The sequence below is a fragment of the Polypterus senegalus genome, chromosome 8 (genome assembly GCF_016835505.1).
Source record: "Polypterus senegalus isolate Bchr_013 chromosome 8, ASM1683550v1, whole genome shotgun sequence".
Taxonomy (NCBI): domain Eukaryota; kingdom Metazoa; phylum Chordata; class Cladistia; order Polypteriformes; family Polypteridae; genus Polypterus; species Polypterus senegalus.
Genome location: NC_053161.1, coordinates 39896315 through 39918997, shown reverse-complemented (window position 1 = coordinate 39918997; position 22683 = coordinate 39896315). Strand labels below are relative to the sequence as shown.

Below are 22683 nucleotides of genomic sequence, written 5' to 3'. Positions count from 1 at the left end.
CGTAATGACAAAGTTCGCAAAATCAACCGGAATGTTCAAGCAAATTATAGAAAAAAACCCGATCTAAAGCCATTATTTAGTTCTCTTGTGAAAAGTGGACAGACATACAGACAGAGAGACATTGGATTTTATATATTATATTCAGTAAACCTTCAAAATAATGTGCAGTTAAACTCTCAACAATATTCTCAGCATTTCTGGAGCTTAGTCGAGCCAGATAACTATAAGAATCTTCACCAAGCAGCTCTGAAAATGTCTGCTTTGTTTGGGTCTACATACCTCTGTGAGTCTGCCTTTTCTGACATAAATGTCATGAAATCAAAGTTCAGAACAAGACTGACAGATGAACATTTAAATGACTCCATAACAGCGAACCTAAGTGGCTACACTCCACCATACACCTCTTTTGCTGACTCCATGCAGTGCCAGTCATCTCACTAACTAAAAAACACATCACACATGCAACTGGACATGTGAATACTCTTGTGAAGTGAAATAGTGACATGTAACAAAATGACAAATGAATAAGTAATATCTGTTAATTTGTAATTGCATTACAGGTATTTTATTTTGACAACATTCATGTTTTAATTCAATAGTATGAGATGCACTAGAAAATGCATACAGACATACAAAATACACTTGCAGGCGAACTAAATACTTTTGTGATGTTTTAATGCAAAATGTGAGCTGTGGACACCAACATTTTCTAAATGTTCAAGCAAAACAAGCTTATTCAGTTTGTTTGGGATGAAATAAGCTATGAGAATAAACGTTAGAAAATATGAGTAGCTCTCGGCCATTTTCATTTTGTAAAAGTAGCACTCGGGGGAAAAAAGGTTGGAGACCCCTGCTCTACAGCAATTAATAATGATCAGAACTAGCATTTATAATCTGTTTACTATTCACTGTATTGGTTTTAATTTAAGTTTAGAACTGATCTGTATGAAAAATAAAACTGTACAATTTTGGTGTAGCCGTTTGTTTTATTGTCCAGAATTGTGGTAGTCAATGTGATTGACTGTGTTACGATTACAGTGGGAAGTGCCTGAAATTATTGTAAGGTAACTAACCACAAGATGAAATAAAAGGCTGAAGTCAAAAACAAAAAAGCAAAACCACTGAAATGACAAAACCAACGGGACCATGGTCCATGTCAAGGTACTGAGGTTCCTAACACAAGGCTTACCTGAAAAGAAAAGTAACTATCACTAAGAAGGTATATATTGAAGGTATATTTTTTTTTCACATCACAGGGTCGACCCACACCGCATGTTACCACATTTATACAGGAATACAAGATAATGTCACATATTGCAAGGACACCAAATTGGGATTGGTGAACAAAACAGTGTCCCGTCAGAAAATAAACAAGGTAATAATAATAATAAATTACATATTCTTATATAGCGCCTTACCTATGCTGAATGCGCTTCCCAGAGTTACATAAAGAACAGCAGGATATATGTAACATTGGATATAAATATTTTCTGCATAGAACACTAGAACAGATAAATACAGGATATACAAAGAAATAAAAAGGATTAAAAGAAGAAGAAAAAAATAAAATAACAAACCAGAGTAAAATATGTCTCTGTTCTGGACAGTAAAATGTCACATCTGATAGTGTCAAATGTGGCACTAAGATCAAACAGAATTAATATACTGGTTTGTCCAGTCTGCTACCATAAGCAAATCATTGGTTACCTGAAGCAGAGCAGTTTCACAGCTGTGCTGCGCCCTGAAACCAGATTGAAGTTAAGTAATTGGTGAGTTGGGAGGGTATGACATGCTCAAGAATTTTTCATAGAAAAGGTAAGTTAGAGACAGACCGAAAATTGTTAAGACTGTCAGCGTCAAGACCAGACTTTAACATTATAGATATAGAAGTGATTTAAAAGTGGCTGGTACAAACCCAGTGTCAAGGAATGTATTTATTATTGCTGTAACAGTCGGGTTTATGGCATAAAGGCAGGATTTAAGAAGCAAGGTGAGGATGGGGTCCAGTACACAAGTGGTCAGCCTCATTTTACAAAGCAGGTCATTAACAAATACAGATGTGACTGGTGAGAATTTAGAAAAGGAGCTGGATGGAGTAGGAAGACAGGCAAAGGTATAAATGAATGATGGATTTATGTTAGTTGAATTATTTAGATCTTTAATTTTATTATAAAAAAATGGAGGAATGTGATCATGAGGCCTGGTTTACGGAGAAAGAGTGAAAGGGTACATAGGAAGGGGCAGAGAAGATCAGTAGCAACCACTACGACACTGCGTGCCAGTACATCAAAAAAACAACAAAAAATGTATGTGTCATCCCAGTTCTAGTCTGACAACATGGAAAGAAGTACAGATAGTGGTAGTCAGTAAGAAAAAAAAAAAGAACAATTTGCTGTCATACTTCCTGGCAATGTCCTGTTATATTGTCACAAACTCTCTACAGTTAATGGGAAATCAGTTTTGTGATGTGATAATGCTGGTCCTTCAAAAGCTACAAAACTGTGTACTAATAATAATACAGACAATTCTGAGAGGAGATTCGATTATCCTAACCTGATTTACCCATATTTTATCTACCTGTGTGTATGATTTTTCAATAGCTACATTTTCATATATTAGGGGAAAAGTGATTTCTTATATTTAAGCAACATAACATTTCAGTTCTAATACTGATAAATAGATAAGCAAGTACCATTTTCAATACCACAAATACTGGCTTTGGATAGTTTGTATCCAAAAATAAAATATAGTTTTCGAGGAAGAAACTCCCTGGAAAATCTTTGCTTTATGACCACCGGGCCACATTTCCTCTTGGCAGACCTTTCATGTATTATACCTTCGATTCCCAAACATTTAAAGGAGCAGTCATGCAGAGTGCTACTTTGCTAGCTGCCAATATCAATTGACTGACAGCATGAAGACTCCACGTCTGAAACATGCTTCTGTAAATTATGGGGAATAACATACAAAGATGATCTGTACATTGTTTTAGGAAACTTCAAACTATTCATTCTCAAAGTGCACCTGCACCATTACAGTTACCCAGGAGAAGAGAAATATTATTTTACCCCACAATCTGCCAAATTAAAGCTCCAATTCCAATTGATGGCAGCTCAATTCAGGCAGACACCGTGGATTAGCACTTCCTGGATTAACATCCAAGATAGTGGTTTATGCTTTCCACTGTCTTGGTTTGGTATGAAAAAGCATGTGAACACAGAACTTGTCACAGAAACTCAGAAAGTACTAAAAGAGCGCAAAGTAAACTAAAACGGTCTTCATGCAAGCTGCTTAGTGGTTATTATCGTGAAGTGGCAACAACACTGGACTTTAACCCTCGGAGTTAATGGTTCAGACTACGTCCCAAATCACTGTGTGATTCTGGATAACTTATTTCAACTATCTTTGCTAAACACAAAATAATATTTTACAAATGCACCAGGGTCTTGTGGTCCATTCAGAAAAAAAGAGGGCATTAATACTGTAGAAAATGATCTCCAATCTAACTAGATAATACCTGTACCTATAAAATTCTTGGTTAGGAATACTGGTACCAAGATCAGTTTTGACACTCAAGTAGTTAAGAAGTAAACGGAAAGAAATGTATAAGCACTTACCGGAAATCACAACTTTTGTCTTTAAAAGAATAGTATTACTGGAAACAAGTATTACTGCCAAAAACAACAAATTTATTAACTGCAATATTCCCATGCTAAAATAAGGCATAAGTAATTTGATGCTAACATAGTATTCAGATTTTGAAGTAACAACTAATCATCAAAATAAAATATTAAAAATTCAAAAATAATTATAGGATTTTATTTTAAAATGTGCTCTGAATATACCTTGACATTATTACACACAACAGTCTTACTACTACTTCTACTACTACTATCATCATCGGAACAGATTCCATCTTTTTTTCCCCCCAAGAAAAGTCTTCCCTGCAAATTTCTGGCATTACTAGGGTTGGCATGACCAGCAACATAACCAAAGGTATAAAATTAGTTACAGTTTCACCAAAATAGTATGTAATATTTGAGCCATTCCAGGAAACTTTATGATTGATATGGTACTGCTGAATGCTTTTACAGAAACATACAGATTCATATTATCTCAAAGTCTCAGTCATACCTTGAAACACCAATTTTAAATAAGGCGCTGAAAAAAACAAAAAAAAAAAATGATGTTTCAATCCATTACCCATTAAAGTATTCCCCATTTAAACTGGCATCCTCACTTACTTTTAGAAATGGACTTAAAGCAGATGTGGAAGACTCCAAAAGTATGTACTATTAACGCCGAATATGGAAACGAGCTCTAAATAACTTAAAAGGCAGTTTAAAAAGCTTAGTAACTCATGATTTGAATGTACTGGGTACCAGATAGTACTAAAATAAAAAGACTACTTGCTTTCATAATGTATATACTAAAGAGTCACCTTGGACAGGTAAATATACTATGCTCTATGATATCTAGTACTGCATATGTGAATTCAAATCTAATTATACAGTCATTAAAATTAAAACGAAAAGTATAATACTTTTAAACAAGAAAGATAACGGTCAAAATGATCATTCATGCTAAATATTTGTAATATATGTAACTATACTAAAGAAAGTCTGCATGACAGGTATTGTTTGGACTATGCTTTTGCATCAGATTTCCAATTAACAACATTGGTTGGCCCATGAGATTCTCCTGCAAAGGGGAAAAAAACCAAAAAAAACTCGCCTCAACAGACGGGTTTGCTGCCTCTTGCGGATAGAGGGGTTGGATTCGAAGATGTGTGGTCGTTTCCTCTTCTTTCCAGTTGCGACAGCAGCAGCTGCAGCCATTCCCACTGGGCCTAAACATCAGAAAAAAATGGGGTAGTAAGTGATGATTCAATTAATATTACTAGTCCCAACTTTGCACTGTATGTGCTATGCACTATATTACATTGATTGTACACAGTCTTAGAAATCTTTTAAAGAATGTTGGCATAATGTTGAAGATTCCCATTATGAACCTTTTTTGACTACACAATCTATATGTTTTTAGGCATGTTAAATAAGCTACTTACTAGGCAATGCATTACCAATTCAGAATAACTACACAGATAATCTTTGGACAAAAAAAAAGACATTTTCAAAACATATACTTTACAAATGCTAAATATGCATATAGTAACTCTGCACTGTAAATAACAAGTAAACAAGCTCTCAATTGAAACAAAGGCCTGCAATGGGAAAGAGGACTTTATTCTATTGTATTTAAGAAAAAAAATGTTCATACAGATGTGTACTAATCAGTACAACTTTATTTTTCGCTTTAGAGTTTTTTATTTGCACTTATTAATGAAAAAAGAGATTTATATAGCTAAAGGTCTACTATAAGTGATTGTGATTATGTGCATCAGTGTATCCAGTTTGAGTTGGTTCTGGCCTTCTACCCATTACTGTCAAACAGGCAAGCATACTTTTAAATTAAAGTGGGTATGTCAGCTAGAAAACAGATGGACGTAATATGGCAAATGAAACACAAAAAATGAATACTCTGAAGTAACAGTATCAAAAATATAGGTAAAAAAATTTAGGAAAAATTATAAACATTCATCTTTTTTATTTATACCAAGAATGACAACTGAAAAATTTTAGAAATTTGCTTTAATTAAAAAAATCAAAAAGCAGCTACAAATGTTATGGTCCCTGTGTTCCCTCTGCTGGTAAGTTTTTGTCATTACTCAAATGTAGCACATTCTTATCTTTTCAGTGCCCTCAGGTAATCCCCTGGACAGTATGCTTCTTAATTCTTATAAAAAAACAAATAATAATAATAATAATAAAATAAGTAATAAAATCTATGACACGTTAACCTCCTGAAACTAAAACAGAATCTAAGAAAAACATTGATGAAAGTGGTAGCTGATGTCTAATTTATAATAATCTATGTAAGGTGTATGGTGGTAAGCATTATTATATGGAACTTTTATAAATAAAGCTTTAGCATAACATCTATAGAAATGGTAAAGTCATTGTCTAATTTATGATGAAAGAATTTAGCCTTGTTGAATTTGCAAAAAAAGAAATGTTCTTTAATGCAGTTTGACAGACTGATGACAGTTTTCCCCCCAAAGAAGCACGCACTGGAACACAAAATCACAGCTGGTACACTTTGAGGACGGTCAAATCATTAGCATATGTGACAGTGGTATGTCTATCAGAGATACTGCTGAATTAGTCAGAAAGAATGACTCCACTGTAACTGTGTGTGTGTATATATATATATATATATATATATATATATATATATATATATATATATATATACATACACATACACATATATATACTGCTCAAAAGAATTAAAGGAACACTTTTTAATCAGAGTATAGCATAAAGTCAATGAAACTTATGGGATATTAATCTGGTCAGTTAAGTAGCAGAGGGGGTTGTTAATCAGTTTCAGCTGCTGTGGTGTTAATGAAATTAACAACAGATGCACTAGAGGGGCAACAATGAGATGACCCCAAAACAGGAATGGTTTAACAGGTGGAGGCCACTGACATTTTCCCTCCTCATCTTTTCTGACTGTTTCTTCACTAGTTTTGCATTTGGCTACAGTCTGTGTCACTACTGGTAGCATGAGGCGATACCTGGACCCTACAGAGGTTGCACAGGTAGTTCAACTTCTCCAGGATGGCACATCAATACGTGTCATTGCCAGAAGGTTTGCTGTGTCTCCCTGCACAGTCTCAAGGGCATGGAGGAGATTCTAGGAGACAAGCAGTTACTCTAGGAGAGCTGGAGAGGGCCATAGAAGGTCCATAACCCATCAGCAGGACCAGTATCTGCTCCTTTGGGCAAGGAGGAACAGGATGAGCACTGCCAGAGCCCTACAAAATGACCTCCAGCAGGCCACTGGTGTGAATGTCTCTGACCAAACAACCAGAAAGACTTCATGAGGGTGACCCAAGGGCCCCATGTCCTCTAATGGGCCCTGAGCTCACTACCCAGCAGCATGCAGCTCGATTGGCATTCGCCATAGAATACCAGAATTGGCAGATGCACCACTGGTGCCCTGTGCTTTTACAGATGAGAGCAGGTTCACCCTGAGCACGTGACAGAAGTGAAAGGGTCTGGAGAAGCCATGGAGAACATTATGCTACCTGTAACATCATTCAGCATGAGCAGTTTGGTGGTGGGTTAATGATTGTCTGGGGAGGCATATCCATGGAGGGTCACACAGACCGCTACAGGCTTGACAAAGGCACCTTGGCTGCCATTAGGTATCAGGATGAAATCCTTGGACCCATTGTCAGACCCTATGCTGGTACAGTGGCTCCTGGTGCACGACAATTCCTGGCCTCATGTGGTGAGAGTATGCAGGCAGTTCCTGGAGGATGAAGGAATTGATGCCATTGACTGGCCACCACACTTTCCTGACCTAAATCCAATAGAACACCTCTGAGACATTATGTTTTGGTCCATCCAATGCCACCAGGTTGCACCTCAGACTGTCCAGGAGCTCAGAGATGCCCTGGTCCAGATATGGGAGGAGATCCCCCACAACACCATCTGTCATCTCATTAGAAGCATGCACCGATGTTGTCAGGCATGTATACAAGAACACAGGGGCCATACAAAGTGCTGCGTACAATTTTGAGTTGCTGCAATTAAATTTTGGCAAAATGGACTAGCCTGCCACATAATTTTTTCACTCTGATTTTTGGGGCGTCTCTGAATTCAGGGCTCTGTAGGTTGATCATTTTCATTTCCATCAAACGATGTGGCATCCTTTCGTTCCTAACACATTACCCAGTCTATATCAGTATAGATATCCAGGAGGATTTCTTTTTCCCCATTGAGATCTGTTTTCAAAGTACATACATACATACATACATACATATATATATACACACACAGTACAGGCCAAAAGTTTGGACACACCTCCTCATTCAATGTGTTTTCTTTATTTTCATGACCATTTACATTGGTAGATTCTCACTGAAGGCATTAGAACTATGAATGAACACATGTGGAGTTATGTACTTAACAAAAAAAGGTGAAATAACTGAAAACATGTTTTATATTCTAGTTTCTTCAAAATAGCCACCCTTTGCTCTGATTACTGCTTTGAAAACTCTTGGTATTCTCTCGATGAGCTTCACCAGGTAGACTTCCTTTAAGATTTGCGGCTCTCCCACACATTAAACAACTTTCACAAGTGGCCACTGCCAGAAATTACCAAACTGGAATTATCCAGTGGATATGTTGATGTTTTCCTTTTCAGGAGAGTACCTGAAGTCAGCTTCAATTAAAATCAACATACTGACAGATTCTACAGTCATTCAAACTTTACACTCCATAGAGGTGAAAACCATATTTATAATGAGGCTGCTTTTCTACCAATGAAGAGAGAAGATAGTTAAATGAGAAATAGATGCCGTACTTTTCTCTTAGGGCCTCCATGAGTTTATCTTGATCAGAAAGACAGGAATTCACTATTGTCTTCTTAATCTAGCATGACAAAAGCCCACTATGGACAATAAAATTCACTTATTCAATGCATCTGGAAAACTGATAACCGATCCTGGCAAATGCATACACTCATTGCGTTTACATGCACTCAGATAACCAGACGAAGGTGAATAAGCTGGTTAAGGCAAAAACCAGGTTTCATAAAATACATGTTTACATGGGCAAGTAATCTTCTGGTGGTCTCCTTAGTCAAAATTCTCCGAAATCAACTGCACAAAAAACAAGTTAAATGATATCATTGGGCACACTGAATCCAAAAATAGGCATGATGGCTGTAATAATTATGGTTTTTCAAATTTACACTTTATTTTCAGGTTTCCATTGCCAGAATACACACAGCACACACTCTGTTCGGCTTGGCTGTGCAATTTTTTTCATGCAAAGAGCATCACAATTACTGTAACATTGATCATTTTACACACTGCCAATGAACTGTAAAAACTTTTTAAAAAACTACTGCAACAATCAATTATTATATGTACAAGGTGCAACTGACCCCATTGATGAAATTCAGTAAATTACCGAGCCAACTGAACTGAACTTGGCTGCACGCAAGCACACGGGGCCAGCACTGACGCTAGCAGGCTAGTCTAGTGCAGCGGCTGAATCCCAAAGATATTGAGGCTGCAGTTCTGCTGGGGCTGGCAGTGGTCATGAGCTGGCTGCTCAATGAATATACACATTGACTGATCAGCTCCGGCATGCTGGCAAATAGCTCTGTGAAGCGACTATAGCCGGTTGTGGAGTTCAATGAATGTGCGTCGCCGCATATACTCGGCTTCGGTGTGCTTCCAAATTGCACTCGAAACCGACTTTAGCTGGTTGCAGCGTTCAACGAATGTACTTTGCCGAATATACTCAGCTCCAGCGTGCTGGCAAAATGCATTGGGAACCGACTATAGCTGGTTCCGGTAGTTTAAGGGTTAAGCATTAGGTGTGTTCTGTGTGCAAATGTCCTTGTAGCACTCATTATGGTTCCTGTTAAAGTGACTCCCTCTGCCATTTTTATATTTGCTCATACTGAGGGTTTTGTTAAAGTGACCCATCTGCCATTACTTTTTTTTAGTTCATATCTTGCCCTGCCATAGTGCAAGTGTGCATTGAATATCCAACAGGCTCCCACTTTCCCACTCAAAAGTCTTATTCATATGTACTTTTAATTTTTTCCAAATGTTTTACCAACATGAGTAAAAAAAGTGTTCAGAAAACAACATTGCTGTTATTTCAGAAAAGAGACGCCACAAACTAATGAAGGTGCAGCGTCAACTCCTGATGGGGCAATTTCAGACAAAGACATTACAGAGGCTGATCTATCAGGTCTATCAGATCTATCTCTTCAGCACACACTGTGCCAATTAAGCACAGCTTATCCAGCATAAACAAACAATGGTTTAAAGATTCTGATGGGCTAATGGGCGAAGAAAATGGTATGTGGTGCTCATTGTGCATGAAATATTCAAACAAACACCCTCCAAGGCGGGAGTTACCTTCGGTAAACGTGCCATGCACAAGAATTCAAAAAAAAAAAAGCTTGCTGGACCATGAAAAAAGTAAAATGTACATTGAGTCTTCGGCTGACCTTTTAGGAAAGCGTGTACTAGAGCAAACTGGAATCGGTCAAATTGAAAGATATGTATCTGTGTTAAATAACTTACAGAGAGATGCCTTTGTGGGAGCTTTAAGATCCATGTATTGGTTGGCAAAAGATGAGTTGCCACATACAAAGTTGTTTGAAAAGCTGTTGGAACACTGTAAAGAAATGGGTTGTTCCTTTTTACAACATCTCAATGTTGGTAAAAATGCACATTACACCTCTAAAAAGAATAATTCAAGAGCTGCTGGATGTCTTAGCATCAGAAATAAAGTCTAACATACTGAAACTTTTTTCAGTATTCTGTGTGATGAAACCACAGACATCTCAGTTTAAAACAATTAATTATTTATATTAAATGTGTTTGCCAGGTCACTAAATATGGTAGCCAGGTTAGAATTAATTTTGTATGAACCTGCAATATGATTGATGGCAAAGCGGAGACTATAATCAACACACTGAGTGAGACTATGGACACTCTAGTCTTGAAAACTGCTAATCTGGTTGGACTAGGGTCAGATGGAGTGGCTGTTATGATTGGGAAACAGAAAGGTGTGGCAAAACTGCTTAAAGATAAAACATCTGGACTCTTGGTCAACTGCCACTATGTAAACCACCGATTGGTCCTTGCAAGTGCCCAAGCAGCAGCTACTGTACCTTATTTAACAAAACTGAACGACATCTTAAAGCAGCTGTTCTATTTCTTCCAAAATTCTTCAGTTAGGATGGCTGGTTTAACGAAAATCCAAAATATTCTGAACATTCCCCAGATTAAGATGAAAATGGCCAGTGACACTAGATGGCTGTCTCATGACTCTGCAATACAGTCACTACGACAGTGTATGATGAGTGTCATAGCTGCGCTGGAAAGAGCTCTTTCACAGCCGAAGGATTAAGCAGATGTATTAAAACGTACAAATTTTGTTTCCCCTCTGATGATGCTTCCACACATATTACCTTTGTTGTCCAACTTATCTAAGGCTTGGCAAAAGCAAGATGTCAATGTTACCGAAATCGAGCCAATTTTGCTTGCCACAAAATTGTCCATCATGGAGTGGAAAGACACTCCACAGAGATATTTTCAAAGTCTTCATCATTGTCTGGCAGAAGAATGGCCAGATCTTCACATTGTTTATACACAGAGTGATGTAATGTTATTCAAAACTCCAATATATGATAAACAGCTAGAGACAGTTATCAAGCACCTAGATGCAAGATTCCCTGACATGCCAATTAATTCCAGCTTTTCAAATGTTTTCAATGCAGAAACTCACGATTCAAACGAGTCTGCTGAAATTCTTTTCGATCATTACTCCAAAAATGTTAGCCCTCCAATTTTAAAATTTGAAAGTAGCAGGCAAGAATGGGCTGCTGCGTCAAAAATGATCAGAAGTCAATCATACAAAGACTTCAGTCCAAAACAGATTTTTACTAAAAATGGCAACGACATCAGAGCTCAAACAGTCATTTCCAAATTTAGCCAAACTAGCTAATATTGGGCTAGTGATCCCAGTGAGCACAGCTGAATGTGAAAGGGGGTTTTCTGCCCTTAAAATGATCAAGACAGGTTTGAGAAATCGAATGAATCAAAGCATGCTGATCTCCTTGGAGAGCCCAGATCCTGGGGACTTTGATTATGGGAAAGCTGCAGACAACTGGGCCTCTAGGAAGAAAATAAGAATAAGTATTTAACTGAAGACACCTTCTGCATATGCAAGTTGGCTTTGAAGAATATTTTTTATTTTTCTTCATTAGGTTTCCCATTGTTCTCACTTTTCTTCCCGACAGCGACAATACTTGTGCCTCTTGGTTTATGTCGTAAGAATTGTTATTTAAAATTTTTGTTAGGGTTGCAGGATCCTGAATTGGATATTTCTTAAATTTAATAAAAATATTATGGCGCAAGTGTCAAACCTTAAAAAAGGAAGTCATATTGAGCATTGGAAAATAATTAAAAATAATTAACTAATAAAAATAGTGCACATTTATTTTTCCAAACCACCAAATTTCCCCATCCCGTCCCACCCGGCTACTTTTTCATGCCACCCGGCTGGAAAATATTTCTGGGGAGAACACTGCCAAGTATTAGATGGTATGGGGTAAGCATGTGGCCATTTGACTCTGGAGTAGTGGAAATGTATTGTTTAGAGTGAGGAAATCAAGTTTCATTATTTGGCAGTAAGATGGAATAATCTGGGTTTGGCAAATATTGAGGAACACTACCTTCTGGACTGCACAGTGCCTGTTGTAAAGTTTGGTGGAGAAGGGATAATATACTGTAGACTGGGGCTGTTTTCCATAGTTGAGGGTAGGCCCCTAAGTTCCAGTGAAGGGTACTGTTAATACTACAGCATACAAACACATTTTAGACAATTATGTGCTTGCAACTTTGGGAAGACCCTTTTCTGTTGCAACATGACTGTACCACTATGCACAAGACCAGATCCATAAAGACATGGTTTAATGAGTTTGGCATGGGGGAACTTGAGTGGCCTGCACAAAGCCTTGACCTCAGTCCTACTGAACACCTTTGGGATGAACTGGGACACCAAATGAAAGCCAGGTATTCTTGTACAATATCAGTAAATGACCTCATAAACAGCATTTGGTTGAATAGGCACAAATTCCCAAAGAGGCTCCAACTTCTTATTAAAAGACTTCCCACAAGAGTGGAACATGATATTACCAGAATAGGTTGGGTTGGGGCAACTCCATATATTATGTCCATGGTTTTGGAATTTGATGTCTAACAAGCTGGTACAGGTGTGATGGTCACATGTCCACTGATTTTTAGCCATATAGTGTACACTGTTCCCGAATAAAAACATTCCACACTAATTTAATTACAACTACTCTGGCAATATAGTGAGTCATGATATTTGACTGATGTACAAATGAAGATGAAAGTGTAAAGATAATTTCAGTAGTAGAGTTTGCACATCATAAAAACTTTTGTTGATTTTTAATTTTATATAAGACTTTCTGTGGAAGTATTACAAACTATCAAGTTGTAATCTTTTACTAACATCAACAAACAACAAAGGACTTGAAAATTCTTTTGTTTACATGTTTAGAGAAGAGAATAAACTATTGACAATTTTTTTTAGTTTTAATTTAACTGCATAAAAATGAAAGATACACAAGAAGGTTTCATTCACTCATATTTTTTCTTAGTACTAAACATTATGTCACTAATCTTACACAGATGGGAGATCGTAAGATCAAAATTCATTATTTAAAGGTGTTTTTCTCCATTGTGGTTTTAAATAGTTGTTCATCCATAAATTTTAATACTTCTTATTTCAGCTTCATATTAATTATTGAAAAACGTTAGGAAAACAAAATTCATCTGTCTATTGCAGGATACATTAAATGAAAAATCCATCAATAAATAATTTATCTATTTTAATCTGTTAATTTTTTAACTTTAACTAGTGTTTCTAGTGTTGGCCGAGAAAAAAAATGTATTAGATTTTTCATGGAGAATGGAGATCACAAAGTTGGCACGCACTGAAGCCTGAAGTAATTTTCGGGTGGAATATTCCTTTAAGGTATACATCCACACTAATTCCATGCCAATTAATTCAACGTGCATATTCAATAGACTCTAGTAGGACAAATATATCTGGTTATAATTTAACACCAAACCTGTATTGAGATATAGATCCATGGATCTACAATGTAGCATTTTTAAACTTTTTAAAATGACTTATTTTCCAGTTGAATGTAACAAATGGCAAAGGTGGGGAGACAATAACAGTTTTCGCAAATAAGTAATCTGCCATTCATAGATCAGATTAACCACACACTCTGCCATACCTGCAGCAGCAAGATGAGCAGTAACTTCATCCGTAGCAGTGGAGTTCAAAATGTCCGAATCATCATAAGAATTGTCTTCAGGAGATGATGGAGAATCCTCATCTGCACTTAACATGCTATGCTCTGTGTAAGTTGCTACATGGACTTGTTGAACTTGCTGAGCCACAGCATGGGCCTCAATAGTGGCCATATGTTCAGTCTGATTCACAACGTGGTCTTCCATTGCAGGAGGCCTAATTTAAAAGACTAAATGAAACAAAAAAAATCTAAAGTTAATAAAATGCTACCATTCAAAATCAGTTATAAATCAGTTTTAACAAGAATTTACAAAAAAAAATGTAAAGGGTTATTGTAGCTTTAAATCTTCTAATCAAAAATTAACTGTGAAAATTCAACTGCATGGGATGGGTTATTATAACATTCGTTATGCACTTTGCAAACATTTATCTTGCTTTACATCCAAATGACAGTGATCACCTACACCATGGTCAAACAAGCATAATTTACAAAGATGTATCCTTCAGAGGTTTGTCATAAAAAGCACTGCTCAGCAAAGCAATTATTGCAATTTGATTTTTTTTTATTTTGATGGCTTTGTTTTGTTGCAGTTTCCCCATAACTGGAGAAAGCAGCTGTTGAATGGATTGAAACTTAATGTTTTATTGTTTACAGAACTTTACTCTTACCCCTTATAAACAATTTCACTACTTTAAGCATTTGATTTAATAACAAAAATTTCTCTTTTGTTTTATACATATAATATTTAAATGCATACAGTATTGCAATTTATTTAAATACATTTTTTGTCTTACATTATTTAATATATTTGGTGTCAAAAATGGTATTAAACTTCAGTATTTTTCTTAGTATAATATTGAAGTTTGAAATTTAGACAACCCTAGTAATGATGGATATAAGTTTGGAAATGCTTTTAATGTTTTTAATAGCAAACAACAAACTTTGCGAGAGGACTATTTAAAAATGTCTAAAACTTCATCAGACTATGAAAATAAGTTGGTGTTCTCCATCTGAGCAGAGAATGTAATGGTTATGCAAATCTCTGTAATTAATAAGAGATCCTCTAGTATACAAGTAAATTATGAAATGCCTGAATGTGTGTCCCACAATGTGCAGTGGGACAAAGAGCTCAGCTTTTAAGCAAGTTGAAAATACTTCAGACAATGGTAGTTGTACACCTTTAATGCATGTTCCAGGATTACTGCCCCCTGAACTGACACGTGTAAATGCTATCAACCCAGAAAATTAACAGGTTGAAAAGTCTGGGCAATTGAAATATGCAAACTTCTTTGACTTGCTCCATGAATTCAAATGAACACTAATGTCTACTGCACTGTCTATTTTTTCATATCATACACCATTTTTCTTCCATTCTTCTTAAAAATCTAAATTAATTCTTAGTTTAAGTTCTATTGTTGGTAAGCAAATGTTAACTGTGCTTGAAAACTTTACTAGTGATGTGTTTTTCTAATCTTGCAGCCCTTTTGGTTGCTAAAGGAAATGCTATTCAAAGCTGTCTGAATACCACAAGAGATTTCAAACAGTTTAAAAATGTTTTACTTTTGTTTGGAAACTTACTGCCTAAATTTTCACATATACTGCAGAAATATTGTTGAAATTATATCTTATATACAGTGTGAAATCAATATTAATGCATTTTTCCTTCAGTATTTACATCCATCCATCCATTACCCAACCCACAATATCCTAACACAGGGTCACGGGGGTCTGTTCAGTATTTACAGTGAGAATAATTTTTTTTAAATGTAATCAAATACAATTTTATCATATATTTATTAACTCATGTTAATCGTCAAGTTATATTAAAACTAGCCTCTCTTTATTGGCAATGATGACTAATTTGTAATGACTTACAATCATTTTACAAAAAGAACACAGAAAGCAAAGGTTTATTTTGATGCCCACTACCAGTTTGCAACATTATTTAATTTTTATATTCAACTGAAGTATTAAAAATCCATACCATTACAACCATGTCTATAACATACATGCATAAATTTACATTATTTCAAGGGAGAAGCCAATAAATGATAAAAAATTAAGCAAACAGAGTGTAGGACTGAGCAGAGGAAGCAGAGGACTTTGTGGTTAAATTTTGTTTTTGTCAAAAGGTAGACTATAATCAAGTTTTTAACTTAATGAAACATTTTTTTTTTATTTTATTTAGCAATCAACTAAATTTTACTTCATGAAATTAAGAAACCTTACTATTTTCTCCAATTGTAATTTTAACCTACTAATGTATTAACAATGCAGCCATTTCATTTGTTTCCTTTAAATTATATTGTAGGGCAGCATGATGGTGCAGTGGAATTCAAGCTCCAGGTCTCCCAGTGTAGAACATGTATGGACTCCCCATAATCGGATTTCCTACCACAATCTGAAGACATGCAAATTAGGAGGATTGCTATTGCTAAATTGACCCCTTGTGTGTGCATGTGTGTGTGTATTTGCGATGTAATGGACTTGTGCTCTGTCCAGCATCTGTTCTTGCCTAGTGCCTGATGCTTGCTGGGATAAGTTTCAGCTTCCCCACACCCCTATTCTAGATGTGTGTGTTTGGAAGATGGATGGATGGGTGGATGTATGGATAGAATACTGGAACTGGCAAAAAAAAATTGCTGTTACTGTTAAACTTTTTCATTTCAATTTTTCAGAATAAGGTTAAAAACTTTACTAAATCCTTAACTTGTATGCAAATCTTCATCCCTCTCCACTACACAAGTTCCACCATGTAAAGTCTTGCTATTTATTTATGTCCTGTAGTTATGACAGCGGTACTCAAACTGTGGGGCGCTCCCCCCTGGGGGGCGCTGAAGCTGTACAATGGGGGCGTCGAATAAATGAACAAGACATCAAAATTAATTTATTACATTTTTATTTCAAATTTAAATTTGCAAGCATATAATCACAACTAATGCATTATAACTAAAATTAAATAAAACATTTCTAAGGCATAGATCTAATGACTAACTGATGAGCGGCACTGCTGCTGCTGCTTTTATAGTCACGTATTTTCAATCCAGAAAGTTCAAGACATATCGGTATCTGTCGCAAACATTCGGATAACAGTAGATCAGGTGATAATGCGGTGCAACTGCACCACATTGGCAGCGTAGCCAATATTGTCAAATTGAGTTAAATAATTTACTGTTTATTGGGTTATTTTCATGGTACAACTAACAGCTGTATCATATTTGCCGGACGAAAATACGTTTGTCTCGCGCAGATTGACTTCATCGGTGTCCTCGTTTACGAGATTTTTAAAAATTAAAACACATTTACTCGTTTCTTTACATAAAAAAATAAATAAGAATAAATAATTTATTCTTTGTTTTTGGGATTAGAATTACTACCAAAAACCACACAAGGCATTTTAACAGTTATTAAAGTAAAAAAATAAATTGCAAATATTTCATTGAAGTTAGCCGAACACATGCAAATCTTAGTAAAAATGATAGGCTACCGCGACACCACATGAGTATCATACCTTTGTTAGTTGTATCATGGGTTATTCTCATCTATCTTATATTATGCAGGGGGCGCAGAATTATTCCAAGTAGAAAAGGAGGGAGTGCAAAATACAAAAGTTTGAGAACCGTTGAGTTTGGATATAGTGGGTTGGATAATCGATGTATGGCTGTTAATGTAGGTGAATAGAAAATAATCCATCACCAGACATTGATTGAGCATTGTATTACAACCCCAACTTGTGAAAAAGCTGGGACAGTGTGGAAAAGGCAAATAAAAACAAAAAAGCACAGATTAGTAAATGATATTTGGCTTGAAAACAACAACCAGCGTTTAATGTTTTTTTCTTCAAAAATAAAACAATTATTTAGATTTTGATACAACATATTTCAAAAAAGTTTGGACAGATAAGGATTTACCACTTGGTAATGCTGGATTTTCCTCCTCACAACACTTAATTAACCATTAAGGTACTGAAGACATCAGTTTATTAAATGTTTCAGGTGTAATTTTGTCTCATTTATTGCGCAAAAATGTCTTGAGGTGCATTTTGTGTTTTAAAATGCTCTACACATTCTCACTTAGGGATTGGATGCGTCCTCTGAGCACTTCCTCCGAAATGAACGCAATGCGTGCGTGAGTTTCAGTATCAGCAAAAAGTCGGGGGAGCACAGTGGGATAAAAGTCGGAATGTAACGCAAGAGTCTCTGTTTACTATCTACATGTGAAAGAAAGCCACTTTGAGGATCCTCCAGGAGTTACGTGTGTGCTTCGATGTTGGATGAATGGTTCGATGTGGTGAAGCAAAATGGTGACATATAAATGCATTCGTGGTGTTTTTATATTCAAGTATCACATATTCCCCAATGTAATGACACAATGAAAATGCCATCTTCTGTGTCGTCTTTTTTTTTGCACCTTCACAATATCATCAGAATGTACAGCAGCATATTTGAGCCACAGAGAAAAAAATGAGGGACATGGTGGAAAGGTATATTTTGTGATTAAAGTGGATATTTCAAGCTTTAATCTCAAAATTTCTACTTTAACCTTGTACTTTAGTTTATCATTAAAGTAGACTGTCGTAAACATCATCTTAAAACTGACCCAGTTGTTAATTGCTACGTGCTTCTGGGGCTTCCTCCTGACCTGACAGCAGCAATCGCCATATAGAACACATTACATTTATTATATTCCAGCTCTCTGCACATTCAGAATCCTTTGATTTATACTTGATATCACTTTCATGATGAAATGCATTAAATTAAGTATGTTACATTTTACAGATAACTTGTTAACTTCATTTAAATAATGAATACTATAATTACACATGTTATGGTGGCACAGTCTGCTTCGCAGGGAGTCATGTCCCTTGTGTTCCCTGCCTGGAGATCACATGTTCTCCTGGTGGGTTCCCACAGTGTGCTCCAGTTTCCTTCCAAAGACATAATGGTTTGGGAATTTGGTGACTCTAAATTAATGCCAGTGTACGTATGTGCTTGTGTTCACATTGCGATGAGCTGATGCCCTGTCCAGGGATTGTTTTTGTCATCCGATGCTTGCTGGAATGGGCGCATCCCTGGATTGATGAATTTAATCATTAAACATCCTTTTCAGAGATACTGCAGCAAGATGTCCTTGGAATTTAATGGGTGTTTCAGGCAATTCACAACACAGAGAAGCTGAACCTGTTCTCACCGTGATGATATCTCGCACTGCCACCTGGTGGAATCTTCCAGATTTATGTGAAGTATGCGCACAAGTATGAACAGTACAACGCTTGCGTAGCAGTAGTGTCCGCTGGAGCACAAGTCGCGTTGCATGAAGTATAAGCCTGGCCTTAGGGGCAGGTTATGACTGTAGGCAGCCCAGTTGAACTCCTACACCCTCTTCCTCTGCAGTCAAGAATGCACGCACAAGGTGGTTTTGCATTGTCTCTAGAGTATTCATTGACATCCATGGAAGAGATATTGTCTTAAAGGCAGCATATGTTGCTCTGTAAGTACTTTTCAGCACTAATGGTGCCTTCACAGAAGTACAACTTGTTCTTGCCCAGGGCAATGACACAACCCTATACCACCCCAGACGATGGCTTCTGGACTTGTAGCTGGTAACAGTCTGGATGATCTTTTAATCCAAAAAAGGACCCAAAATATTGATTTGTACACCACAATACATGTTTCCAATGTGTGATGGTCCATCCCAAATGCCTCCAAGCTCACAGAAGTTGACAGTACTTCTGGACACTGCTACCATACAACTTTTTGCATAGTACAATTATAACAAGCATTTGTGCATGTAACTACATATTATGTTACATGATAAAGGTTTGTGAAAGTACTCCTGGGCATATGTGGCTATATAATTTATTGATGAATGAAGGTTTTTGATGCAGTGCTGTCAGAAGGATCGAGATAACAGGTAATCAGTTTGGGTTTTCATCCTTGCCCTTTCATGCACCAAAATCTCTCAACATTTCTTGATTCCTTTAATTATACTATTCAGTGTTGTGGGTGAAACACCCAAATCCCTTTCGATCAATCTTTGAGAAACATTGTTTTTAAACTATTGAATGATTTTTCTTATGCATTGGCAGGACATTTTTGATTCTTGGCATATCGTTGCTCCTAAAGGACTAAGCCTTTCTTGGATGCATGATATATCATCTGTTTCTACTCACGTTATTGTTTTCTTTTATAATTCATTATTAGCACTTAATTATTCTATTCTGATTTTTATGGAAGGTGTTGCAGGCCCTGAATATCAAGAATGGATATATATTTATGAAAAAATTAAGTTGACTACACTAAACATTAAATAGCTTGTCTTTATACTGTATGAGATTAAAGCAGTGTCTTGGTATTACAGACAGATTTGCAAATTAAAAATCTGCATGTTCCCAAAACTCTCTCTCTCTAAACTGAAAACACCACATATACATTTTTTTGGTTGCTAGCAGCACCTAGTTGAACATTTATTCTCAAAACAGCTAATTATGTCTCCATTTCTACTAATTTAATTATACACAGAAATTCATGGAAATAATGGATACTATATTTAAAACTATCTTATGCCACTTTAAGGTGTGTAACAAACTGTACATATTGATAATTTGCTGATTACTTTTAAATACATTAAAAAATTAAATGTTTCAGACAGTACCCTGCTTGGCTGAACTTGAAGGCTTGCATGATTACACATTACAATGCTGCCCTCTATGTACAGCTACATATACTGCATACTTTACTTTATTGTAGAAACAAACAATATTATAGAAAGAAACAGAAGTTCAGTCAAAAAAAAAAAACAAACTCTTAACTCTCGATTTTTGATTAAATGTATGACTAATAAAACCTAGATAATAACTTATTCATTTTAATATCAAAGCAGATAAATTCAGTTTCAGTCATCTGAGGGCTTCAATCAGATGCAAGCATGTCTACTATTCCAAAAACCATCATATTCATCCTCCAATTTACTAAACCTGTTAATTTCATTACATTGATGTTAAGGACATGGAGCCTATCAAACAGCAGTATGTAAACTGCATGAACAACTAGCACTGGGTGTTAATTCACCGCAAGATGAACACATGCACATTCTGGGAAAATTGGAATTCACCAATCAAGTTAACATGCGTATCTTCTGGATGCAACAGAAAACTGCAATGCCAGGAGTACTTAATTAACCTATACCTTTACACAATCAGCAATGTAAAAAGAAAAAAACTCTTATTAAGTACATAATTCACTCCAGTCTATGTCAAATATGCAACATTATAGAAAAATGCTTAATACTAAATTTATTTAGTGTAAATCACATTGCACATGCAAGATTAAGATTAATTGGATACTCTATATGTTCAATTTCCTCATAATAACTATTCATGGTGGCTCTAAAATCCGTACTGACCCCTTCTCTCTTTTCCGTTTGTTTTTCCGGTTTCTTTGTGGTGGTGGCCTGCGCCACCTCCACCTACTCAAAACTTCATGATGCTCCAACAATGATGGATGGATTAAAAGGCAGAAGTCTACGTGACCATCTTCATCAAGCCCTTCCGTGAGAACCCTAAATCCAAAGAGGACTGTTTCATTTATGTTAGGTAGAATGCCCAGAGGGGACTGGGCGGTCTCATGGTCTGGAATCCCTACAGATTTTATTTTTCTCCAGCCGTCTGGAGTTTTTGTTTTTTCTGTCCCCCCTGGCCATTGAACCTTACTTTTATTCGATATTAATTATTGTTGATTTATTTTGTTTTCTTATTGTGTCTTTTATTTTTCTATTCTTTATTATGTAAAGCACTTTGAGCTACTGTTTGTATGAAAATGTGCTATATAAATAAATGTTGTTGTTGTTGTAGCTCATTAAGAAAGAAGCCGTATCCCTAAAATGAACTTAAGCAGGTTTGAGAATACCGTGTTATGTGAACACACAGCCCTGTACAAACCTCAACTAATGCCATGTCTATATCTAAAATCCTCCTCTTTGCCAAGATGTTAGGCATGGATGTTCAAGACAACTTCTCCTCCAACCACATTACTGTATTTCTTTTGGCTATTGTGTATTAATACTTCTACAAAAGCATTTAATGGCACACAGAAAATAACATTTTCTGAATAAGTACCAGGAGGACAGTAGAAACCAGAAAGGGGATTACTCAATCTACCCAATCAAACACTACATGTAAAATAGCACTACAGGGATTGGAATCAAGGTAGTAGATGTATATCTTGACAAGCACACCACCAAAGTAGCAGAAGAGACTTGACCGAAATGGTATACGTGTCTCTGGCCAAGCTGCAGGCTTGATTAAATAAAACCATCCAGGATGAGAGGGATTGTATAGAACATGAAATGAACATGACAGTGGCTCAGCCAGAAGCCATAAAAACATGCCATATCAAAAACCCTAAGGAGGCAAGTGAAGAATGTGGTAAGAGCCACAGCATTAAAATCACTAACCAGGTTTTAAAGCAGAGCTTTCAAGAAGAATCCAAGAATTTTCACTATTCTGGATGGGATAGAAGATAGAAATCCCATTAAAGTCATGTAGTGGACCTTCACGGAAATACTAAAAAACACAATTCAGGAAAATCTATCAAGTAAATGTCCGAATCTCTTACCTGGCATATGTTTCACAATGGTTTTCATAGTTATATTCCTAAAATTTAATGAAAAGGAAAACATGCTTCACTGCTGCTGTATGGTGGCACCTTGACTGGTATTGTACAATTGCATCCG

At 36.2% G+C, this 22683-nt stretch overlaps 1 protein-coding gene across 5 annotated transcripts in view; it reads right to left on the bottom strand.

The window, feature by feature from the left end:
* nrf1 (nuclear respiratory factor 1) overlaps positions 1-22683 on the bottom strand; it is a 112753-nt gene that overhangs the window by 71654 nt on the left and 18416 nt on the right. For 3 of the 5 annotated variants that reach the window (XM_039760991.1, XM_039760988.1, XM_039760992.1), the window contains 2 exons: positions 13933-14178; positions 4735-4849 (listed from right to left, as the gene is read on the bottom strand). In XM_039760991.1, the coding sequence (XP_039616925.1) occupies positions 4735-4849; positions 13933-14155 (338 nt within the window). In that variant the 5' untranslated portion in view covers positions 14156-14178. Of the gene's footprint in view, positions 1-1418; positions 1503-4734; positions 4850-13932; positions 14179-22404; positions 22436-22683 lie in introns of those variants that run through there. The other 2 variants (XM_039760990.1, XM_039760993.1) reach the window with 2 other exon arrangements.